Source organism: Danio rerio, chromosome 15, assembly GCF_052040795.2.
Source record: "Danio rerio strain M-AB ecotype USA chromosome 15, GRCz13ab, whole genome shotgun sequence".
NCBI classification, from domain to species: Eukaryota; Metazoa; Chordata; class Actinopteri; order Cypriniformes; family Danionidae; genus Danio; species Danio rerio.
This window is the reverse complement of record NC_141035.1, coordinates 19,745,338-19,767,681: the sequence shown is the minus strand read 5'-3', so window position 1 is coordinate 19,767,681 and position 22,344 is coordinate 19,745,338. Positions and strand designations below refer to the sequence as shown.

At 36.5% G+C, this 22,344-nt stretch overlaps 1 protein-coding gene across 3 annotated transcripts; it reads left to right on the top strand.

The window, feature by feature from the left end:
* Nucleotides 1-1,854: 1,854 nt before the first annotated feature.
* On the top strand, nucleotides 1,855-16,673 carry igldcp (Ig-like domain-containing protein). Of its 3 annotated transcripts, NM_001386214.1 has the most exon segments (6): nucleotides 1,855-1,959; nucleotides 9,452-9,492; nucleotides 11,665-12,018; nucleotides 13,194-13,463; nucleotides 14,702-14,752; nucleotides 15,123-15,408. In NM_001386214.1, coding segments are annotated over 6 exon segments (816 nt in total). In that variant the 5' UTR covers nucleotides 1,855-1,942; the 3' UTR covers nucleotides 15,206-15,408.
* The last annotated feature ends 5,671 nt before the right edge of the window (nucleotides 16,674-22,344 follow it).

Here is a 22,344-nt window from a genome sequence, read left to right as displayed (position 1 = left end):
GTTGTGGTTATTATTATTATTATTATTATTATTATTAATGTGAATGTAAATATTGTGAATGTACATTTATTGTTATCTGAGTCTTGTGTAGTTTTAAAAGTCTATGCCTTTCTGTGATTGTTCAACCATTGTTAATAAAAAAATCCTTTGTGTAGACTGTCAGAAAAACTTTTTTAAAATATGTAAATTTACATCCCTTTATTTTTTTAACAGCAAAATAATTATTCAAAATGATACCATTTATCTTGAATACCCAAACACTTATAACCAAATGTGAGCACACCTGCATGCAATACTTTCTCAGCCCATCATTAAAATAACAAGCTTAAATGTCAACATGTATAGGCCAACATAATTAAAGAAACTGTACTTCAAAACTAACATGTTAAATTCAGCAGAAGTTGCACAACCCGAAAAGTTGTATATTCAGAATTAGGAACATATGAGTTTTTAATCATGTAATGAAGGATTATATTTCTTATTAAAGAAGTCAGAAAGTAATCATAGTCATAGTAATCTTACACTTTGTACACTGTAACAAGCAATTAGTTGACTTTGTTTTAAAAAGTGAGTAAAATTAGCAATTATTAAAGTAAAGTCAACCTAACAGTTCAGTTACAACGAGTTTAATAATATTTAAATTAAAGTCAATTTTCTGTTTAAATGTAATTTTCTGTTTTTATTATTATATGATTGCACTGTAAAACGTGTTTAATTTAATGGAAAAGTGAGTAAAGCAGTTGCCTTTGAAATGATTACGTAAGTGAACTGTTTTCACAATTATAAAAAAAATTTAAAACAACTTAACAGTTCCAAAATACAATGGGTTTACTCACTTTAAAGCCAAGTTGTCGCATTTAAGGCAACAGGTTTGCTCACTGTAATTAAACATTTTTTTTCAGTATGTGTTCAAAGAAGAGTTTAGTTTACAATGTTAGTTTAAGACAGCATATAAAAAAATAGTAATATTATTACTATTAATGATGAGTAGGCTCCCAGCAAACAATTTTGTGTTTAATAGATGTCTAATAGACATCTAAACGTACAGTTTGGTTAAAACAGGGCTAAACTTGGGCTGTCAGTGAAAATCTAATAGAAGTCGTCAAATAGACAGATTAGACAGACTTTCTATGTGTAGTCATTCATTTCTGTTTATTTTTATGATTAGTTTTGGCCTTTTCTATTAGGTTTTCACTGACAGCCCAAATTTAGCCTTGCTTTAGCCAAGACGACTTTGTTTGGATGTCTATTAGACATATATTATACATCTTTTTAAAACAAAAAATGCTTGGGCTGCATCCTGATCAAATCTAATATGGGTCAAAATATACCTATAATCGAGTACTCTAAAGTGAATTTTTAAAAAGTGCATTCTAAAAGTGGGCTACTTCTCAGTTTAAAACTACCTTTTTCTTTTCAAAAAAGCTGTCACAGATTACTATAAAGGCGTAAAATCAAATCAGTTAGCTAACCTCAAATCTGTCAGATTAAAACATTTTTGATATGAAGAGTTGAAAACCTCTAAATGCTGTCTGAAATTTTCACCTAAAATGAGGATTTTTTCAGCCTCTTATTTATGTTTAGTTATTCACTTTAAATGCATTGAAAAGAACTTATTCGTCACTATTAAAGTAAAATTACTTAGCCTAGGAGTCTGAGAAAAATGCTCATTTTAAAAGAAAATATATACATTTTTGCATCTGAACACTTCATAGATTTTAAAAAGACAAAAAGCTAATTACCAGCATAACAATTATTTTCCTCTCTCGCTGTGTGTGTGTTATCGGGGAAATGAGGTGAAGTTCAAATTAGTTTCAGCAATTACCTATAATGCTAGCTAAGTTTCGTTTTTGGGAAAAGAAGAGACGTGAAGCTATATAACCCGCTTCTGAGCTGTTTGCAGTCACACTCATGCAGCAACAGGAGCCGGCACAAATGCAAGATGGACAGAGTGAACAGGTAAGAAACGTCTTTATATCAGCAAATCAATAGAATGTTAGGAGATTTTAGGCATTCTGTGAAAAGTCTGTCTTTCTTAACATATTTACACTTCTCCTATACAACATATGCATGAACATTAAAAACGCGCGAGAGTAATGTAAATGTAGGCCTATCTTTAAAAAACAACTATTTTATAAATATTGCTTGATATCAAATGGATTTAAGTGTTGCTAATGTATGACAGAACTGCTGGAGTCGGATTGAGTTTAGGTTTCGTTTCAGCAGAGAGTGTGTGCGTAAGCAGATGCCGCAGATGATTCGGGAATATGAAACTGAGAGGAGCCAGCCAGCTTCTTACGTACAAACACGTAGATAGATGAAGACGAAGCCGAAGGCAGGATGCAGACCAATGCAGATTGTAGCTTACTTGCTAATTATCCATCAAATAAACATCGGTTCTAAACAGTGTCTGAATTACACATTAACGATCAGGGGGTGGGGGTCACTTTTTCGGTGAAGTTTGGCAACACATATGCTTCAGTAAATCAAATTTTAGAATTTATTTCAATTACATCTATTTATTAGTAAAATGTATACATTTTCATTGTTGTGAGGGATATATAGTAACTTTTTAGAGGATACTGTAGGTCAAACTATACCAATGTGTCTATTTTTTTTAGACTATGCAGATATAAACACCTATTTTACATGATACATGACTTGTGAAGTTGCCTATCGGTGCTTTAGAACTACCAGTTTCACAGAGATTTTTCCTACACTGTAAAACCCAAAAAGTTAAGGTAACTCAAACCATTTGAGGAAACCGAATTCAACAAACCATTTAAGTTCAAAAACTAATCCTAATGAGTACTGTGAACTTATCACAAATGTAATTGATTAATATTTATGATACAGATAAGAGATCAGAGAAAGCTATTTCTTACTATTAAAGTACTGACGCATCTTTTTTTGATGTCCTTCAGGGGTGATCAAGTGTTTATTATGGGGGTCAATCCCCCACAAACCCCCCTGTAATTCACACCTTGGTTTTAAGCAGATATATAAAATAATAACAATGCAAGCCTAAGCAAAATGGTGACAATGAAATATATATAGCCTATAAAAAAATCTAAATATAGAAATCTGCATCAGCCAAATGAAGCTGATGTGAAAATAGGCTCAGTTCCTTTATATGTCCAAAGCAACTTACAGTACGAATAAGAACAATATAAGTAGCCTGACCAATGCATTAATCATATAAGAAAATCCCCAGATTGTCATTAGGTCACATTTGTATGAATATAAAGAGAAACAAAACCAAATAGAGAATAAATAAAAGTGTTGGTGTTAGATAAAAAAAAAAATAAATAAAGGTTTAAATGTAAAAAATAAGATAGAGAAAATAATACAGAAGTGATGAAAAAATAATAATTTTATACAGTATTATTAAGGGCAAACTAGCAGTTAACGTGTTAATAATATAACTGATCAATTTAAAATTAAGAACAAGAGATTATTAAATTAAATGTAAGAAGGAGCCAGCACAAATGCAAGATGGACAGCGTGAATGGGTAAGAAAGGTCTTTATGATAAGTGCTATATAAATGTAAGGAATTATTATTATTATTATTTATAGCAAAACAATAGAACATATATAGGCATTCTAAGAAAACTCACTCTTTCTTAAAATGTTTACCCTATTCTCCTCCAATGTATAAAAATGATAAATGAGTGAGAGTAATGTAAATGTAGCTTTAAAAAACAACTAATTTATACATATTGCTCATTCAAATTAAAAATGTAACATAAGTAGAAAATTGTACAGGAGTGACGAAAAAATATTTATCTTTTACACAATTGAGGACAAACTAGCAGTTAAAGTGTTAATAATACAGCTGACTCAGATTAAACAATATATTATTGAATTAAATGTAAGAAGTCCTGCAGCCAAAAAACAATTGTAAAAGTGTTTTGGGGCGATTAACTTTCTGAGAAGTTAGTCATTCACCGGTTTTCAAATAAACGCCTACCTCATAATCACTACTGCTCTATTATCTTTTAATGAACTTAATATTTGTTGCATTGCTATAATTGTTTTAAATGTCATGTGTCATGAAGACAGCTGTTTCAATAACTATAGATTTTTAGTATAAAAATATATTTCACATTGAGTCAAGAATAGTCTCTGATCACGCTTTAATGAAATGGTACAAGACAGACATATCAACAGAATGCAAGATATAAATTGTATTTTTAAAATTTTCCCTTTATCTTATATCAGGCATTCAACAATTACACACAAAGATTCGTCCTTGTGTACGTTTTGTGAGCTGTTGCCAAAATCATCTGCTGTAAATATTTGCAAACACATTTTTAGGCTTAGTTATATATATATGTGCTTATAGAAAAAGCACAGGTACTAGATGATAAATATTTTAGCGTGCATGTCTTGAGTGTATGTGTTCATGCACACTATCGAATGGATTCTAATAAAGGTGTGTTCAGGTGCATATAACACACGCACGTACAGTGGCGTAGCGCAGGGGTTCTCAAACTTTTGCGCTCGCGACCCCCAAAATAACAATGCCAGTGGCTCGCGACCCCCAATATCCTCTGAGGTGGTTATAAATACAAAAACTTTGCATGCAATGGTGCACACACACCAATTGACCAAAGTCTATTCTTCGTAGATTTTTTTATGTATGTTAGTGCTGTAAATGGCCCAGAAAGCATAGCTTCAGATGCAGCTATGCTGTGTCTTTAATATAATGTAATTACCCCAGCGATCGCAATTGAATAGAACTAGTAACTATTAGCTACTATAGTAACTTTATAAAGTAGTATATAGTAACTACAGTATAAATTACTATTTTTTTCTAGGTTATGGATAAAATATGGTAATTCTTATGGTTTAATAAAAATAAATAGATTTTTGGAAATCACCAGGCGACCCCCTTTCATTGTTCCACGACCCCTCGGGGGGTCCCGACCCCCACTTTGAGAACCACTGGCGTAGCGGACGGGCATGCACCATGTGTCATGGGGACCCCCCCAAAAATTTAGGTTGTTAATTTTTGTAATTTTCTTAAAGAAAAGCTGGTGTCAATTGATCATTAACAGAATAAATATTTTGTTCAGTTTGATTTAATAATCAATAAAAAATACTAACAATCCATTACATCCCATACACGAAACATGTTTCACTTTAATAATTCATACATTAACAATATACTCAAGACATAATGCATAGTGCTGTTGCCTCACAGCAAGAAGGTCGCTGGTTCGATCCTTGGCTCAGTTGGCGTTTCTGTGTGGAGTTTGCATGTTCTCCCTGCGTTTGCGTGGGTTTCTTCGGGTGCTCTGATTTTCCCTACAGTCTAAAGACATGTGGTATAGGTGAATTGGTAATTGGGTGGGCTAAATTGTCCGTAGTGTATGAGTGTGTGTGGGAATGAGTGTTTGTGGATGTTCCCCAGAGATGGGTTGTGGCTGGAAGGGCATCCGCTGCGTAAAAAACATTCTGGATAAGTTGGCGTTCATTCTGCTGTGGCGACCCCAGATTTATAAGGGGACTAAGCCGACAAGAAAATAAATGAAAGAATTTTTATTTTATAAAAATTACAAAACACAAAAGAGTTCTGATTATTTCTACCTTGAACAACGCGGCCAAAATCACTGCATGCATTTTAGTGTCCTATACTTTCCTTGTGCATTTGAATATGCGAGCCGGTCACCCAAAAACTTCCTGCTAATAAGCATAACTTTATGATAGAAAAACTTTACTTCAGATATTTCTTTCAAAACAACATATTAAGTTTCGTGAATAAAACCTCGCTCTCCTGACTGTGAAGTGAAAGTAAGGTGTGCATGTGGTCAAGTATCTCATGCACATTTACTGGCTGTATTACCAAAAAGATCACACTTTTAGGGTAATGCCTTCAGAAAATAAGATGACAGACATTCAATGCTTAATTCTAATATCCGAATTGAAGCTTTGGATATAAATATGATGTGACAATATGACGTTTTATATGAGAAGGGGTTCAATGATGTTATAATTCTGGTAGTTCCAGTGTTAACAAAACCCCAAAAAGAGTGTGACAGACTATGCATCTGTCACAACCAGCGATCGCTTTCCAGAGGATCGCTGGTTCTCACATGAACTCTCAGGACTACATTTCCGCATTCCCCAGGACTTCACATTCATACATGCACTGCTCCCAAACACGCACGCCTGCTCACTCATGTATCCTGATTACAAGCACCAGCTGAACCTTGTTCACGGACTGATTTGATTCCCTTCATAAGCCACTCATTCACACTTCCAGTTTGCCGAGTCTTGTTTTCCTAGTAACATTACAACGCGTTTCCCTGTCTTGTTTCTCCGTGTTTCGATCTTAGCCTTGTACCCTTGTTTTCCTGTTTAGCCGCCTGCCTTTCGACCTTTAGCCTGTTTTACATTTATGATTCTGGACTGCCTGTATATACCTGTTTGCACCTGATGACCATTGCTTGCCTGACGTTTGAATAAACTGCACAGTGGACCTTACCTCCTGTGGTCTCCTGTCACTCCACCCCAGTCGTGGTTACAGAAGACTCGGCCAAGACATGGATCCAGCGGGTATTCAATTCATGCGCCTCCGTCAGGATGCCAGACCAATTGAAGATTATGTGGAGGACTTTATTAATCTGGCCCACCGTACCACCCTGAATGAGGTATGTCTCAGGATATTCTTTCATGGAGGACTTTCTGAGCCATTGTACTCCATGATGCCACAGCACAATCCCTGCTGGACACTGGTACAATTTATTGATTTGGCACTTCAAATGAGTGGATCCTCCCTCACCATAGGAGAGGTGGACGAAAGTCCAAATAATCTTTTGGGGGGGGGCTGTAGAGTGCAAGACCCGCTGGCAACGGGGCTTGGGACCCAGTTTCCACAACCAGCTCACAAGATGGCCGCTCCCAGTCAGCCAGCTCACAAGATGGCTTCCAGTCCCAAGTCTGTTCCTGCCCCTGAAAGGCCATCTCCAGAGCTGCCAGAACCTCCAGTGCTGCCAGATCCCCCAGAGCTGCCAGACCGTCCAGTGCTGCCAGACCGTCCAGTGCTGCCAGAACCTCCAGTACTGCCAGATCCTCCAGAGCTGCCAGACCGTCCAGTGCTGCCAGACCGTCCAGTGCTGCCAGATCCTCCAGAGCTGCCAGACCGTCCTGTGCTGCCAGACCGTCCAGTGTTGCCAGATCCTCCAGAGCTGCCACCGCCAGAGCTGGCAACACCGCTGCAAGAACCGACGCCGAAGCCAGTGCCTCAGCCAGAGCCGACGTCGCTGCCAGCGCCTCAGCCAGAGCCGACGTCGCAGCCAGCGCCTCAGCCAGAACCGACGCCGCAGGCAGAGCCGACGCAGCAGTCAGCGCCAGAGCCGACGTCGCAGCCAGCGCCTCAGCCAAAGCTGCCGCCTGAGCTTCCCGAGTGGTCGCCGCCGCCGCCTGAGCTTCCAGAGTGGTCGCCGCCGCCACCTGAGCTTCCCGAGTGGTCGCCGCCACCCCCTGAGCTTCCGGAGTGGTCGCCATCCAGACTCCTCGTCCTGTCGGCGCCATCCAGACAGCTCACCCAGCCGGCGTCACGCAGACTCCTCGCCTCGCCGATCCCAGCCCAGCTCCTCGCCCTGCCGGCTCCCTACAAGACTCCAACCCTGCCGGCTCCTCGCAGTACTCCAGGTCCTTCGCTGCCACACGATCCAGGACCACTGCAGCTCCACTCTCCGGGTCTTCCGCAGCTCCAGTCTCCAGGCCCTCCGCAGCTCCACGCTCCAGGTACGCCCCAGCTGCATGGTCCTGGCCCTCCATCCCTCCCCCTGTTCCGCCTCCGCTCCGCCTCCCGCCTGAACAGTAGTGGAGTGTCTGGAATCCACTCCTAGAGGGGGGGCTATGTCACAACCAGCGATCGCTTCCCAGAGGATCGCTGGTTCTCACATGAACTCTCAGGACTACATTTCCGCATTCCCCAGGACTTCACATTCATACATGCACTGCTCCCAAACACGCACGCCTGCTCACTCATGTATCCTGATTACAAGCACCAGCTGAACCTTGTTCACAGACTGATTTGATTCCCTTCATAAGCCACTCATTCACACTTCCAGTTTGCCGAGTCTTGTTTTCCTAATAACATAACAACGCGTTTCCCTGTCTTGTTTCTCCGTGTTTCGATCTTAGCCTTGTACCCTTGTTTTCCTGTTTAGCCGCCTGCCTTTCGACCTTCAGCCTGTTTTACGTTTATGATTCTGGACTGCCTGTATATACCTGTTTGCACCTGATGACCATTGCTTGCCTGACGTTTGAATAAACTGCATAGTGGACCTTACCTCCTGTGGTCTCCTGTCACTCCACCCCAGTCGTGGTTACAGCATCAAAGCACACGTATTTGCTCTCTTGCAAGTTTTTTCATTTGTTTTTCCAATCAGTTAACTCCCCATTTATCACAAGAGCGCGGTAACTGTGTTTATAATTTCAGATTTCTGTTGAACAGTTTTGTCTTAGAATGAATTTCGTTTGGTGTCATTTTTATCTTAATTTGAATATTCTGTACATTTTAGGTGAAATGAATTGCGTTCAAAGCTGCTTCTGTTTACCGGCCAAAACAAACAGGCAAAACACAAACTGTTAGCCTAAATAAACAAAATATTTATGAGTAATGTCTTATTATTAACTGTATAACCAAAACAGTAGCTTGGGCTACTTTAAAATATTTAGCTGTTAATGACAAAATGATCCATTATGCCAGTGCAGTTTCATTTTGACTCATTTATTCAAGCCGTTTTACCACAATGAGTCGGGCTTTCCAAACGTAATATTTTTAGCTCTGAAATCGCACGTCAGATGAGCATTTCACATTGTTAAATTTGTTCAGAAAAATGCTTGAAGAAAGGGATGCCATGGACATTTTTTATGGGAAAATGCTTATTGCTAAAATGCTTAGTGGATAGTGGAAGTTTACAAACACTATAAAAAGGCAGATAACCATTTAAGAAAACTCAGATGTTAATGTGACTAAACTTTTTCTTTTTTAGGTAAGTTGGGATTATCATATTTGTTTCTTTTATGCTTAATAGCAGAATAATGAGAGAGATATTTTTTGAGAAATTGTTATAACTTTTCTTAAAAGTCAAGTTTACATGCATTAAGATTATTATGCCTCAGAAAAAGCTCAGATGATGGTGTCAAGCTTTCTGATTGGCTAATTGACAACATTTGAGTTAATTGGAGGCATAATATATACCATACACACACACACACACACACACACACACATATATATATATATATATATATATATATATATATATATATATATATATATATATATATATATATATGTGTGTGTGTGTGTGTGTGTAGTGAGGGGCCCCGACTTTACTCTTGTGGGTGGACACACACAGATCCACACAGAAAGTAGGCTACTTTGGGCTTAGCTCTCTGTAATTTAGTATGATTATTATTTTTTCTCAGGTATTCAGCTTTTCTGATGCTACGGCTCCTCATTTGTGTCGGTAAGTAGTCAATGACAAAAGAAGGACAACTTTTCTTTTCATTTAGTTTCGTTTTGTTTCTTAATTTCTGTGATCATCCTGTAATCGGTTTTTGACATGTTTTTTAATGCCAATGTTAAATGTCAATTTGATGTCGTTTGGCATTGTAGGGATACAAAATCCTACGGTGGCAGAGAGATCTCAACGCGCTGCAATTTAAGAAAACACATGCAATTACAAAAAACACCAGCAAATTAAGAAAAGATCTTCATCAGATTGACAGCAGACATGCTGCAAATTCTCACAACACACACAGAACACAACGGAAATGCTTTAAGGGGTACAAAAACGTGACAGACTCACCTGGGATAGTGCTCAGTGAAGTTGTAGGTGATCTTTGAAAGGTGATTTTTTTCTTTATTTTAACATCCTAATCTTTTTTATATTATTAGCCTAAATAACCATGACCTAAATAGTTGGTCTGTCATAGTTTTGGGTCCCCTTGAAACATTTCCATTGTGTTCTATTTGCGTGTGTTGTGAGAAAATGCAGCGCATTTTCTTGATGTGTTTGCCTTGTGAGGATTTGCAATATCTTTGCTGTCAAACCGATGAAGATCTTTGGTGTCAATTAGCTGGTGTTTTTGTTCTTGCATGTGTTTTCCTAAATTGCAGCGCGATAAGCTGTCTCAGCCACCATAAAATACTGTGTAAATTTGGAATTGAGGCTTTCAGGTGTAGAAAATATTTCATTCATTTTCTTTTCGGCCTAGTCCCTTTATTAATCTGGGGTCACCACAGCAAAATGAACCACCACCTTATCCAGCATATGTTTTAAGCAGCAGATGCCCTTCCAGCTGCAATTCATCACTGGGAAACATCCATACACATTCACACACATACGCATACACTACGGACAATAGCTTACCCAATTCACCTGTACAGCATGTCTTTGGACTGTGCAGGAAACTGGAGCACCTGGAGGAAACCCAAGCGAACACGGGGGAACACGCAAACTCCACACAGAAATGCCAACTGACCTAGCCAAGGCTCGAACCAGCACCCTTTTTGCTATGAGGTGACAGTGCTACCCACTGTGCTACCTTGACATCCTAAAAATACTTGTATTATAATATTATTTTGTGTCGTTATTTTGGTGGTCAAAAAGGCATCGATGTGTGGATGTCAAATAGACGTCAAGATTGTGACATCATTCATTATTTTTTAATTATGTTTTGCAGTACAAATAATGCAACGATTTGACCTTTTTCTTTTTTTTAGACAACAAACTAACAAAAGCCATTGCACACATTTAAAATAAAATACAAATAAATAATAATATTTAAAAGATCTTCTTTATGTGATCTAAAACAGGTTGCCAAGTAAGAAAAAAGATATCACTGAAACCTCTTACAGTATATTAAATTGATTAGCACTGATATCAAGGTGGGGTGACACGGTGGCTCTGTGGTTAGCACTGTTGCCTCACAGCAAAAAGGTTGCTGGTTTGAGTCTCAGCTGGGTCAGTTGCAAAAATTGATTTAGTTTTAGTTTTCTCAATCATTTTAATTATAGCCTAGTTTTAGTCGACTAAATTTCATAAGATTTCAGTTGACTAAATCTACTCTACTCTTATGATGATGTAATCGCATCCCGCATCTACTGCATGCCTCATGCATCACACACCAAGATTAATTCTGATTGCATATTTTCCAAAAAAACGTCCCCCAATCACATTCTTGCCTCATTTTTATTGGTCTACGAAAATGCCAGTATATTTTTATTATAGTTGTAGTCATCATCACCTGATTTTTATTTAGTTTTCGTCTGTAGAAACTTGTTTGTCATGAAAACTATGATGAAAATTTTTCATCAACGAAATTAACACTGGCCAGGAGGCATTTTTCTGTGGAGTTTGTATGTTCTCTCCATGAGCTATAGGTGAATCGAATAAACTAAATTGTCCGTAGTGTATGAGTGTGAATGAGTGTGTATAGATGTTTCCCAGTACTGGGTTGCAGCTGGAAGGGCATCCGCTGTGTAAAACATATGCTGGATAGGTTAGCAGTTCATTCCGCTGTGGAAACCCCTGATAAATAAAGGGACTAAGCCAAAGGAATATGAATGAATGAATGACATGAAGGTGTCTGGCTGCTGTGTTTGTAGTTGAAATAATTGTATTTTGTCCCTCTAGGCTCCTCTCCGCTCTCAGTGCTGTCCTATACCTCCTCGAAGGTGGGCCTGCCAGCGGTTCTGCCCTGCACAGTGGAGTCACATCTGGAGTCTGAACGGGCTCCTCATATTCAGTGGCAGACCGTGAGCGACTCTGTGTTTGAGCGAATGGGACAGGAGAAGTTCCAGGGGGAGGCTTACATAAACCGAGCGGACGTCCCAGAACATATGCTCGTCAAGGGAAACTGCTCTCTCTTCTTGCAAGATGTCAGATTCAGCGATGCGGGCGTTTACGAGAGTTACCTGGTGGTTGGGGAACCAAGTAAGCCTGTCAAGAGCCGGATTTTCCTTCAGAGCGTCCAACTTGTGGTTGTCGGTGAGGGCAAATTCTGAAAAACTACTCAAAGTCTATCAATGTTTGGAAAATAAAACAAACAAACGTCAAAACTGTACTTAGGGGGTACAAAATTCATTCATTCAATCATTCATTTTCCTTCAGCTTAGTCGGTCACCACAGCAGAATGAACTAACAACTATTCCAGCATATGTTTTACGAAGCGGATGGGATACAAAATAATTCTCAGTTTTTATTACAAATTTAAAGGGACAGTTCACCCAAAAATAAACCATTTATTCTCCCTCATGTTGCTTTAAACTTATGCAAGTTTCTTGAAGAATGCTGTATATTGAAGGAAAATAAAATACTATTGAACTCAATGGGTCCCAGCAACCATCATTCTTCGAAATATCTTATTTTAAACAAAAGAAAAGAAAGTCAAATACCTTATGAAAAAGATAAGGGTAAATAAATGATGATAGAATCAAAATTTTGGGGTGGACTGTGTTGTTAAGTTTAGCAAAATTACTTTAGTTTAAGTTTTTAGTTTTCATTATTTGATTGAATTAGTTTTGTTTTACCTAATTTTTAAAAAATCTATTTTTTTTACCTTATTAAAAGTATTCTTTTGTTGTTTTTTGGAATATCTTTTAGTTTTTGTTTAAATGTGTATGTGAACACCAGGGGTGTCCAATCTCAGTCCTGGAGGGCCGGCGTACTGCATAGCTTAGCTCTAACTTCCTTCAACACACTTGCCTGGAAGTTTTAGTATACCTAAAAAGAGCTTGATCAGCTGGTTCAGGTGTGTTTAGTTGGGATTGGAACAAAAATATGCCGTTCACCAGCCCTCCAGGACCGAGTTTGGACACCCCTGATGTAGACTAATATAGTATTTATTCATTTTTTAAAATCGAGTTAAGTGAAAAGGTGAAATGGCTCAGGTTAGTTAGCCCACAGCTGCTAATCATTCTTTTAAACACAAAACTGTTGAAGCTGATAACCATTGTTGAAAACCGGTAACCATTGACTAATGTAGTAGGAAAAACAAACACTATAGAAGTCAATGGCTACAGGTTTCCAGCTTTCTTCAAAATATCAGAAGACAAAGTTTTGAACAAATGAAGGATGAGTAAATGATGACTGAATTTTCAGTTTTGAGAGAGCTATCCCTTTAACATCTAAAGACCTACAGTCTTTCTCTTCTCCAATGATAGATCACAAGGCCATCAGGTCTGTTCAGTTGGGCTCAGATCTGATCCTGGATTTACACACACATCAAGCCGAGCAGGTGATTTTCCAGAGCAGTGATGACACAGACTGGACAGTCCTGTGGGAGAGAGAGGGAGGCGTGAAGAAGAACGGTCATCTGAAAGAGAAAGACAACAAACTGATCCTCAGAAGGCTTTCGGCCAGCAGCGCCGGAACATACAAAGTTTTAGATTCACAGGGTTTGGCGCTCAGCACAGTCAAAGTCACAATAACAGGTAGGAAACTTTATTATTATATACATATATAATTATTTTAAATGGGCTGTAGAAATATAAAGTTGGCTGGGTAAAGTTGATTGGGATTATTGATTGTAGAAAAATCTTGACGTTTGGGTACAACTCTTCACTGGACGTACTTGAATAGTTTGTATTTTTGCTCAAACCATACACTGTAAAATGTCACTTAATAAAATGTTGGAAGAGCAAATATAGCTAACTTAAACTAATATTTTTGTTAAAGGTTGGTTAAAAAGATAAACTTTGTGTAATTTTTTACAGTAAAAGTACATGAAAATCATACAACAATACTAGCAACATACAACTAACATGCTAACCATGCTAGAAACATATAAATAAAATGATAAACACGTAAGTAATGTGCTACTGACATGATGATTATGCTAAAAACACTCTAATAAAATGTTAAACGTAAGAAATATGCTAGTAACATGTTAACCATGCTAATCTAATGATAAACGTAAGAAACATGCTAGTAATAAGCTAACCATGCTAGAAACATGGTAATAAAACGTAAGCAGTGTGCTAGTAACATATTACCCATGCTAGAAACATGCTTATAAAATTATAAACATGTAAGCAATGTGCTAATAACATGTTAACCATTTTAGAAACATGCTAATAAAATTATGAACATGTAAGAAACATCCAAGTTACATGTTAACCATGCTAGAAACATGCTAATAAATTGATAAACATAAGAAACATCCAAATAACTCGTTAACCATGCTAGAAACAAGCTAATGAAATATTAAACAAAGCAATGTGCCAATAACATGCTAACCATGTTCTAAACATGCTAATAAAATGATAAACATATAAGAAACATGCTAGTAACATGCTAACGATGCTAGAAACATAATAACATGATAAACATGTAAGAAACATTCACGTTACACTATATAATATATATAATAACACTACAAATATTAATTGTGTAAGAAACATGCTAGTAACATGCTAAGCATAGTAGAAACATGCTAATAAAATTAGAAACATGTAAGCAACGTGGTAGCAACATGTTAGCAACAGGCAACAGGCTAATTAAAAATTAAACATGCTAGTAACATGTTAATCATGTTAGAAACATGCTAGAGGCATGCTAACCATGGGAGACTGTGCTATTACATCTCTTTTAACCATGATGCATTAAAAGAATGCATTTAAACTACAGTTACCAGACTGTTAACCTCTTTCTCTCTCTCTCTTAATTGTAGAACCTGTGCTACCAAAAGAATCAGAGGTTTTGCAAATACAGTCAGCATACGGTAAGCCTGACACAAATATATCATGCATTAACTGACAGGAAAGCATTTTTTAAAAGCACTGTTCACCCCAAAAGAGAAATGTTCTCTCCATTTACTCGCTTCAAACCTCTTTGAGTTTTTTTTTTCAACTGAAAAGAAGAAAAAGTAGATATTTTAAAGAATGTTGAGTATTTTTCCCTACTATGGGTGCCAATGGCTAAATAAATAGTGAGTAAATTATTATTGTATTATAGGGAGGTTGGGAGGGGGGTGAACTATAGCCTACTTTTAAAATAAACATACATTGACAGTGCAGGAAGATATCACCGACATGTACAGGTTTGTTCTTTCTTTCTTTATTTATGTTTTTCTTTTTCTTTTTTCACTTTAGGTAAAGCTACAACGATTGCGCCTCCTCTAAGCCTCATTACTTTTTTCCTTGTGTTTGAAATCTTGTGTTTTTCCACTGGTTGAAATTAACAGATATTTTGTTTTGATTGTATTTTAATTACATTCTGTAATATTTTAGCCGTGTGAAATTTCTGTCTTTGAAATGAATGGGTGTTCTTTGCCATTTCTTTCATAGTGGATAATTTACTGCACTCTGAAATGTTCAAATTATTTAAAATAAATCATTATTATATACAACAGAAACACATGGATCAAATAAGTACAAAGACGTGCATTCCTTTGAATTATTAGTAAGTCACCATTAGTGCAAAATTGTCATTTTATCTTTGCGCAGTTTTCGAGTGTATATTATATATTATTTATTTGTGGATATTGAAGTGAGAAGGATTGTGATGAAACATGACCATTTTCATGTTCTTACTGTGTTTTGTAAGCTTACTGTATTGTGTTTCATGCAGAAAACATGCTAACAATAAATTAACCAACAATGAATCTGAATATCTTGAAGTCTGGAAAAAAGTGAACACCTTTTATTTGTAATATAAATGATACCAAATGTATACACAACACAGGCTCATTTTGAAAACATAGTCCTATATACATTTCTGGGTCACAGTATTAACAAACAATTAAACTAACACTACTAGCTTAATAAACTAATTAGCTGTTTAATAATAATTAGTAAGGTACAAATTGGGTTTATGTTTAGGTTAGGGTTAGGCATGCCCCCACCCCCGGCTTCGGGCATGATGTAGTGGAGTAGCTAGTAACATGCTATTAGGTCATGTGACCGCTAGATGGCGATCTTGGATAATAAGAAGCTTACCACCACTAGGAGTTTGTCAGAGTCATTGGTCTTTAATTATATTCATCTGTCTCCCTATTCTACTGCATCCCAGAGTGATACAAAGCACCCAAAAATGTAAAAAAATATATATTCAGTATATTTACCATGTTTTTGTCTGCAACTCGCCGTCACGCCGTGACGGAGATTCCCGAGGCTGTTTGCTCCAATCAGAGGTGTGCTCTCTTCAGCGCTCACCATGACAACGAGACTCCCAGCAGTGACGTCGCCATGTAAACATTTGCATATGCATTCCTATAAAGCTCGGCGGTTCTCGCTCGGTGTTGTCAGTTGTGTCGGTGTTGCTCTTTGTACTTGACCAAGGTAAGTTCCAAATAAACTTCTTTCTCTAAACACCTGTCTCGTGTTTTATTTGTCATGTACAGCAATACACTGTCATATGGGTCCGCTGAATGCATTCGTACGCAACGTGGTTTGACAATAAAGTAGTCTAACTAGTAAATAGTTGTCAAAAATGTACCTTCATTAGTCAACATTTGGTCAAGGTAGTAAAAAGTTAATCAAAGATGTCCTAAGACATAATGGTAATGTTACGGTTGTTACGTGACTGTATTTACTATTATTATTATGTATGTTTAAAACCAGCAGAATATACTATATATTTAACATGTCATGAACTTACTGTTATTCAAAAAATTGCTTAATAAAAATTTCCTAAGACAAGAATGGCTATTGTTTTGGTTTTATGTCAAACTACTGTAGGTTTTAAGTTACTACAGCAGATATAGGCTACCTATATCCTAATAATGGTAGTCAGAGTTATTTTAATGACCAAAATCGAGTAAAACGTCTCTTACTCTAGTACTTTTTGCATGCAAAAGTCAAATTTACAGTTTTCAACAACAAAATTTTGTCTCGTAAAAATGACCAGTGGGGTGTGAGAAAAAAAAGTTAATGTCAAGTTATATATTATATATAAAAGAAGTTGAACAAGTTGTCATAATATTCAGTCATAATGCATTTTTCTTTACATTTCCATTAGACGTTTTTTTCTAAATCTATAATTGGTAAATTGCTCCCAGGTCAATCTGGACTTTGTCTAATGAAGGTGAGGCGTATCTGAAAGGAGATTGTCCTATGTTCACATTTCTACTTTTGCTTTGGTTTTTTTTTTTGTCCTATGGAGTGCTGTCTTTTCCTTTCTGTATCACGATGACATGATCTGGCAACAAATCACAGTACAAACCGCAAAAAAATGAAATAAATTAGCCGAAGCTTACATGAGAACATCCATCCAGAGTACACTGTTACATTGACAACATGAGTAAGTAATTTGACTGTCTTATCCGTACACAATGACACAAGGACTTGTCATTCTGACGGCACTGACATGTTCATTGAGAGATGAACCAAGGACTTTAAGCAAGAGACTGGCTTTTGCAGGTAATCCATGCTGTTTGGCTATTTGTATGTGCTTTTTTGAGAAATGCACTTACTGCTTAGCAAATTTTAAATCTGACAAGTTTACCCAAGCGACTGAAAAAACTGTAATACAACACGAGTTAATGCAAAGATGAAAGGTCTGCAAAGACAAAAGTGTGTATTTTTATTTGCACATATCATTTTATAAAAATAGTAGTAGCGTATACATAATTCGGTTGTATATTTTTGGCTTAATATTTAATACTCGTTTTGATGTAACCATGTCTATAGTGGAATGGAATCTATAGTGGAATGGAACATCACAACCATGGTTTCTGCAGGTGTCAGTCACTATTTCAAATGTATGACTTTTTAAGTCTTCTCTTAAAACCATTGTGACCCCGACATTTCTCAGAGGTGGTTATAAATATACAAATGTTGCATGCACACATAACAATAGGCCTATATAAGCATGAGCATATTGCCAACACAAAAAGTGCAACAGTCTTAACAATCATGGGCTATAGTTTATATAATCATTTATTCATTTGTTTAATTCAATATTAATAACCCAACCTCAATGAGACTGGTGGACAGCATGTTTTCAGGACAAGTCTATTGGTTTAATTTCGGAGATCATCCTCAATGGTCGGTTGTGGCCTGTGTTTATTTTCAATTTGATTACCATAAAGGGGTCAGAAAGTTTAACCTGGTGCTATAAATTCAGTCTGGGTTGTTGATCTAACGTACAATCTACTCTAATACACAATTCTATGACAAAATTTAAAGGCCGATGGCTTTTTATTTGCATGCGATCCTTGCATGCATGAAATATTGCACCTCATGACAAGTTTTGCTTGCTAACTGAAAACGTGCCGGATATAATGCAGTTTTTCGTTCAGAATTGTAGTATTATAAAGTACTGTAAAGTTTTCTAACGGGCGAATGACATGATCTAGTGGGTCTGTCATCTTTAATGTGCGCGTTCGTGATTTCAGGAGGCGTGGCTTTGGACAGCAGGGGAGGGATTGTATTTGAAATATTATGCTAACCAGTTAGCATTTTGGCAGATCACACCACTGCAGCTTTAACTGATGTCACACTAAAGCTCCAATCTGTCTGAAGTCAAACTATGGCATTTAAATGTGGTCAGTAATAAAGTTGAACTTATTGTGGTATTTTCAGTATTTTTTGCTAGTATGATTTGGAGGGGCTCAAAAAAATAAGCCAATGATGTTCTTGAAAGTACCTTTTTGACCTTTGAAAAAGTACTGAGTCAATGGCATAAAGACACACTTAAGGGAAGGTTTTCACTCATCAAAACGACTAATTAAATAAAAGACACCAAACATCCCCTAAAAGGTCATTCAGGGTGACCGTAACAGTTTAAATATCTAAAAAATACTATTCCTTCATTTTCTTTTCGGCTTAGTCCCTTTATTATTAAACGCCACGGCGGAATTAACCTGCCAACTTATCCAGCACAATTTCACGCAGCGGATGACCTTCCGGCCGCAACCCATCTCTGGGACACATCCACACACACATACACTACGGAAAACTTAGCCTGCCCAATTCACCTGTACAGCATGTCTGGAAAACCCACGCGAATGCAGGGAGAACATGCAAACTCCACACAGAAACGCCAACTGACCTAGCCTCAACAAGACTGACTGCTCATTTCGTCTACATCTAGGCCTATTAAACTACGTGCTTTAGCATAGGCCAACGAAACGCAGCACAGACACCAATTCTCACTTAAGCTCATTTCAGGTTATGATTAGACCTGTCCAGTTTCATCTGGAATGCATCCCAGATGACCTTCTGAAGTGGTTTGAGCGATCGGATGGATATCTGATCAGAACAAAAAAACGAATGAAGTCAGCAAACAGCCTCAAAAACACAGACGTGACAGGAATATATATTGAATATAAATCAATTGGATCAAAAATTGTCTTCATAACAATAATTCCTTATGGTTCTCTATCCCAAATCTTATCTTTGAAAAATGTGGTGGCCTACACTTTTTGCTAACTTGTGATTTTAAGGGTTCTAAAATTCCTATTAAGATGTCAAATTTTCATAAACAAGCCTTGAATACATGGAAACTGATTTATAAGCATAACTTTTCCCCCCACTCATGTATTATCTGGAACAATCAGTATATTTTATTTAAAAACAAGTCCATATTTTGGAATGATTATGTTAAAAAAGGAGTAATTTTTGTTACAGACTTATTAAATCGTGTAGGGGATTTATATGATTACAATGAATTTATTAATAATTTTGGTTTAAAAATTACTTTGATTGAATACAAAAAATTTGTTCATTGTATTTCCCCAAAATTACTTCACCTTTTTAAAACCGCAAAAATATATAACCATGTATCTGGCTCTCACCCAGAGCTTACTATTAAGGGCCTTTCTATCAAAGATAAAAAATGTAATAACAATTATATCAGGAATATCCTAACTGCAGATAAAAGTGTTCCTCCAATTGCAATGGTTAAATGGAAACAAGCATTCCCTTCATTCTTCTTTTCCCCAAAAATCTGGTCAGATATTACAAAATACATAATTCCTAATAAAGTAAAAGAAACAAAATTTAAAATATTACATAGATATTATCCATGCAATGATTTTATAAGTAAGTTTAAGGAAGGTTTTTCACCCTTGTGTTGTTTTTGTAAAAAGGAACCGTAAACAATTCTTCATTTATTTTTCAGTTGCAGTTACACAAAACAGTTTTGGTCCCAAGATTCCCTACCTACTTTTTGAAGTGTTTTATAAATTAATCAGTATAACTGAGCAAATGTTTTTTTTTTTACGGATTGCAACTCTGGATTACTGGAAATGGACAAAATAGCAAAAATTCTTATTTTATTTGGAAAGTATCACATCCACAAAACAAAATGTATGCTGACTGTACCAAATTGTAAACTATTTTTCATTGATCTAAAACTTTTTTATGATTCCCTCACTGCTATACAAAGTAATACCAAAGCTATTAAGACATCTCAACTACTGGAAAAAATACTTAATGTACACGATTAATTTTTGTTGTTAATTCCATTGTATACTGTTTTATGTATAACTCTGTACATCCCTGTTTGTTCAATAAAAAAAAAAAAAACGAAAAAAAAAAAAAAAAATATATATATATATATATATATATATATATATATATATATTGAATATAAATATATTGTATTAATTATTTGATAAATATATAATATAAAATTACATAAAATAATTAAAAGGACAAATGCTGGACCTTTTGGCAACACTTTTTCAGTTTGGGTCACAATTCACAGTATTAACAAACAATTAAACTAACACTACTAGCTTAATAAACTAACTAGCTGTTTATTAATAATTAGTAGGGTACAAATTGGGTTTATGTTTAGGTTAGGGTTAGGCATGCCCCCACCCCCGGCTACGGGCATGATGTAGTGGAGTAGCAAGTAACACGCTATTGGGTCATGTGACCGCTAGATGGCGATCTTGGATAATAAGAAGCTTACCACCACTAGGAGTTTGTCAGAGTCATTGGTCTTTAATTATATTCATCTGTCTCCCTATTCTACTGCATCCCAGAGTAATACAAAGCACCAAAAAATGTACAAAATATATATATATATATTCAGTATATTTACCATGTTTTTGTCCGCAACTCGCCGTCACGCCGTGACGGAGATTCCCGAGGCTGTTTGCTCCAATCAGAGGTGTGCTCTCTTCAGCGCTCACCATGACAACGAGACTCCCAGCAGTGACGTCGCCATGTAAACATTTGCATATGCATTCCTATAAAGCTCGGCGGTTCTCGCTCGGTGTTGTCAGTTGTGACGGTGTTGCTCTTTGTACTTGACCAAGGTAAGTTCCAAATAAACTTCTTTCTCTAAACACCTGTCTCGTGTTTCATTTGTCATGTACAGCAATACACTGTCATATAGGTCCGTTGAATGCATTTGTACGCAACGTGGTTTGACAATAAAGTAGTCTAACTAGTAAATAGTTGTCAAAAATGTACCTTCATTAGTCAACATTTGGTCAAGGTAGTAAAAAGTTAGTCAAAGATGTCCTAAGACATAATGGTAATGTTACGGTTGTTACGTGACTGTATTTACTTTTATTATTATGTATGTTTAAAACCAGCAGAATATACTATATATTTAACACCTCATGAACTTACTGTTATTCAAAAAATTGCTTAATAAAAATTTCCTAAGACAAGAATGGCTATTGTTTTGGTTTTATGTCAAACTACTGTAGGTTTTAAGTTACTACAGCAGATATAGGCTACCTATATCCTAATAATGGTAGTCAGAGTTATTTTAATGACCAAAATCGAGTAAAACGTCTCTTACTCTAGTACTTTTTGCATGCAAAAGTCAAATTTACAGTTTTCAACAACAAAATTTTGTCTCGTAAAAATGACCAGTGGGGTGTGAGAAAAAAAGTTAATGTCAAGTTATATATTATATATAAAAGAAGTTGAACAAGTTGTCATAATATTCAGTCATAATGCATTTTTCTGTACATTTCCATTAGACGTTTTTTTTCTAAATCTATAATTGGTAAATTGCTCCCAGGTCAATCTGGACTTTGTCTAATGAAGGTGAGGCGTATCTGAAAGGAGATTGTCCTATGTTCACATTTCTACTTTTGCTTTGGTTTTTTTTTTTTGTCCTATGGAGTGCTGTCTTTTCCTTTCTGTATCACGATGACATGATCTGGCAACAAATCACAGTACAAACCGCAAAAAAATGAAATAAATTAGCCGTAGCTTACATGAGAACATCCATCCAGAGTACACTGTTACATTGACAACATGAGTAAGTAATTTGACTGTCTTATCCGTACACAATGACACAAGGACTTGTCATTCTGACGGCACTGACATGTTCATTGAGAGATGAACCAAGGACTTTAAGCAAGAGACTGGCTTTTGCAGGTAATCCATGCTGTTTGGCTAT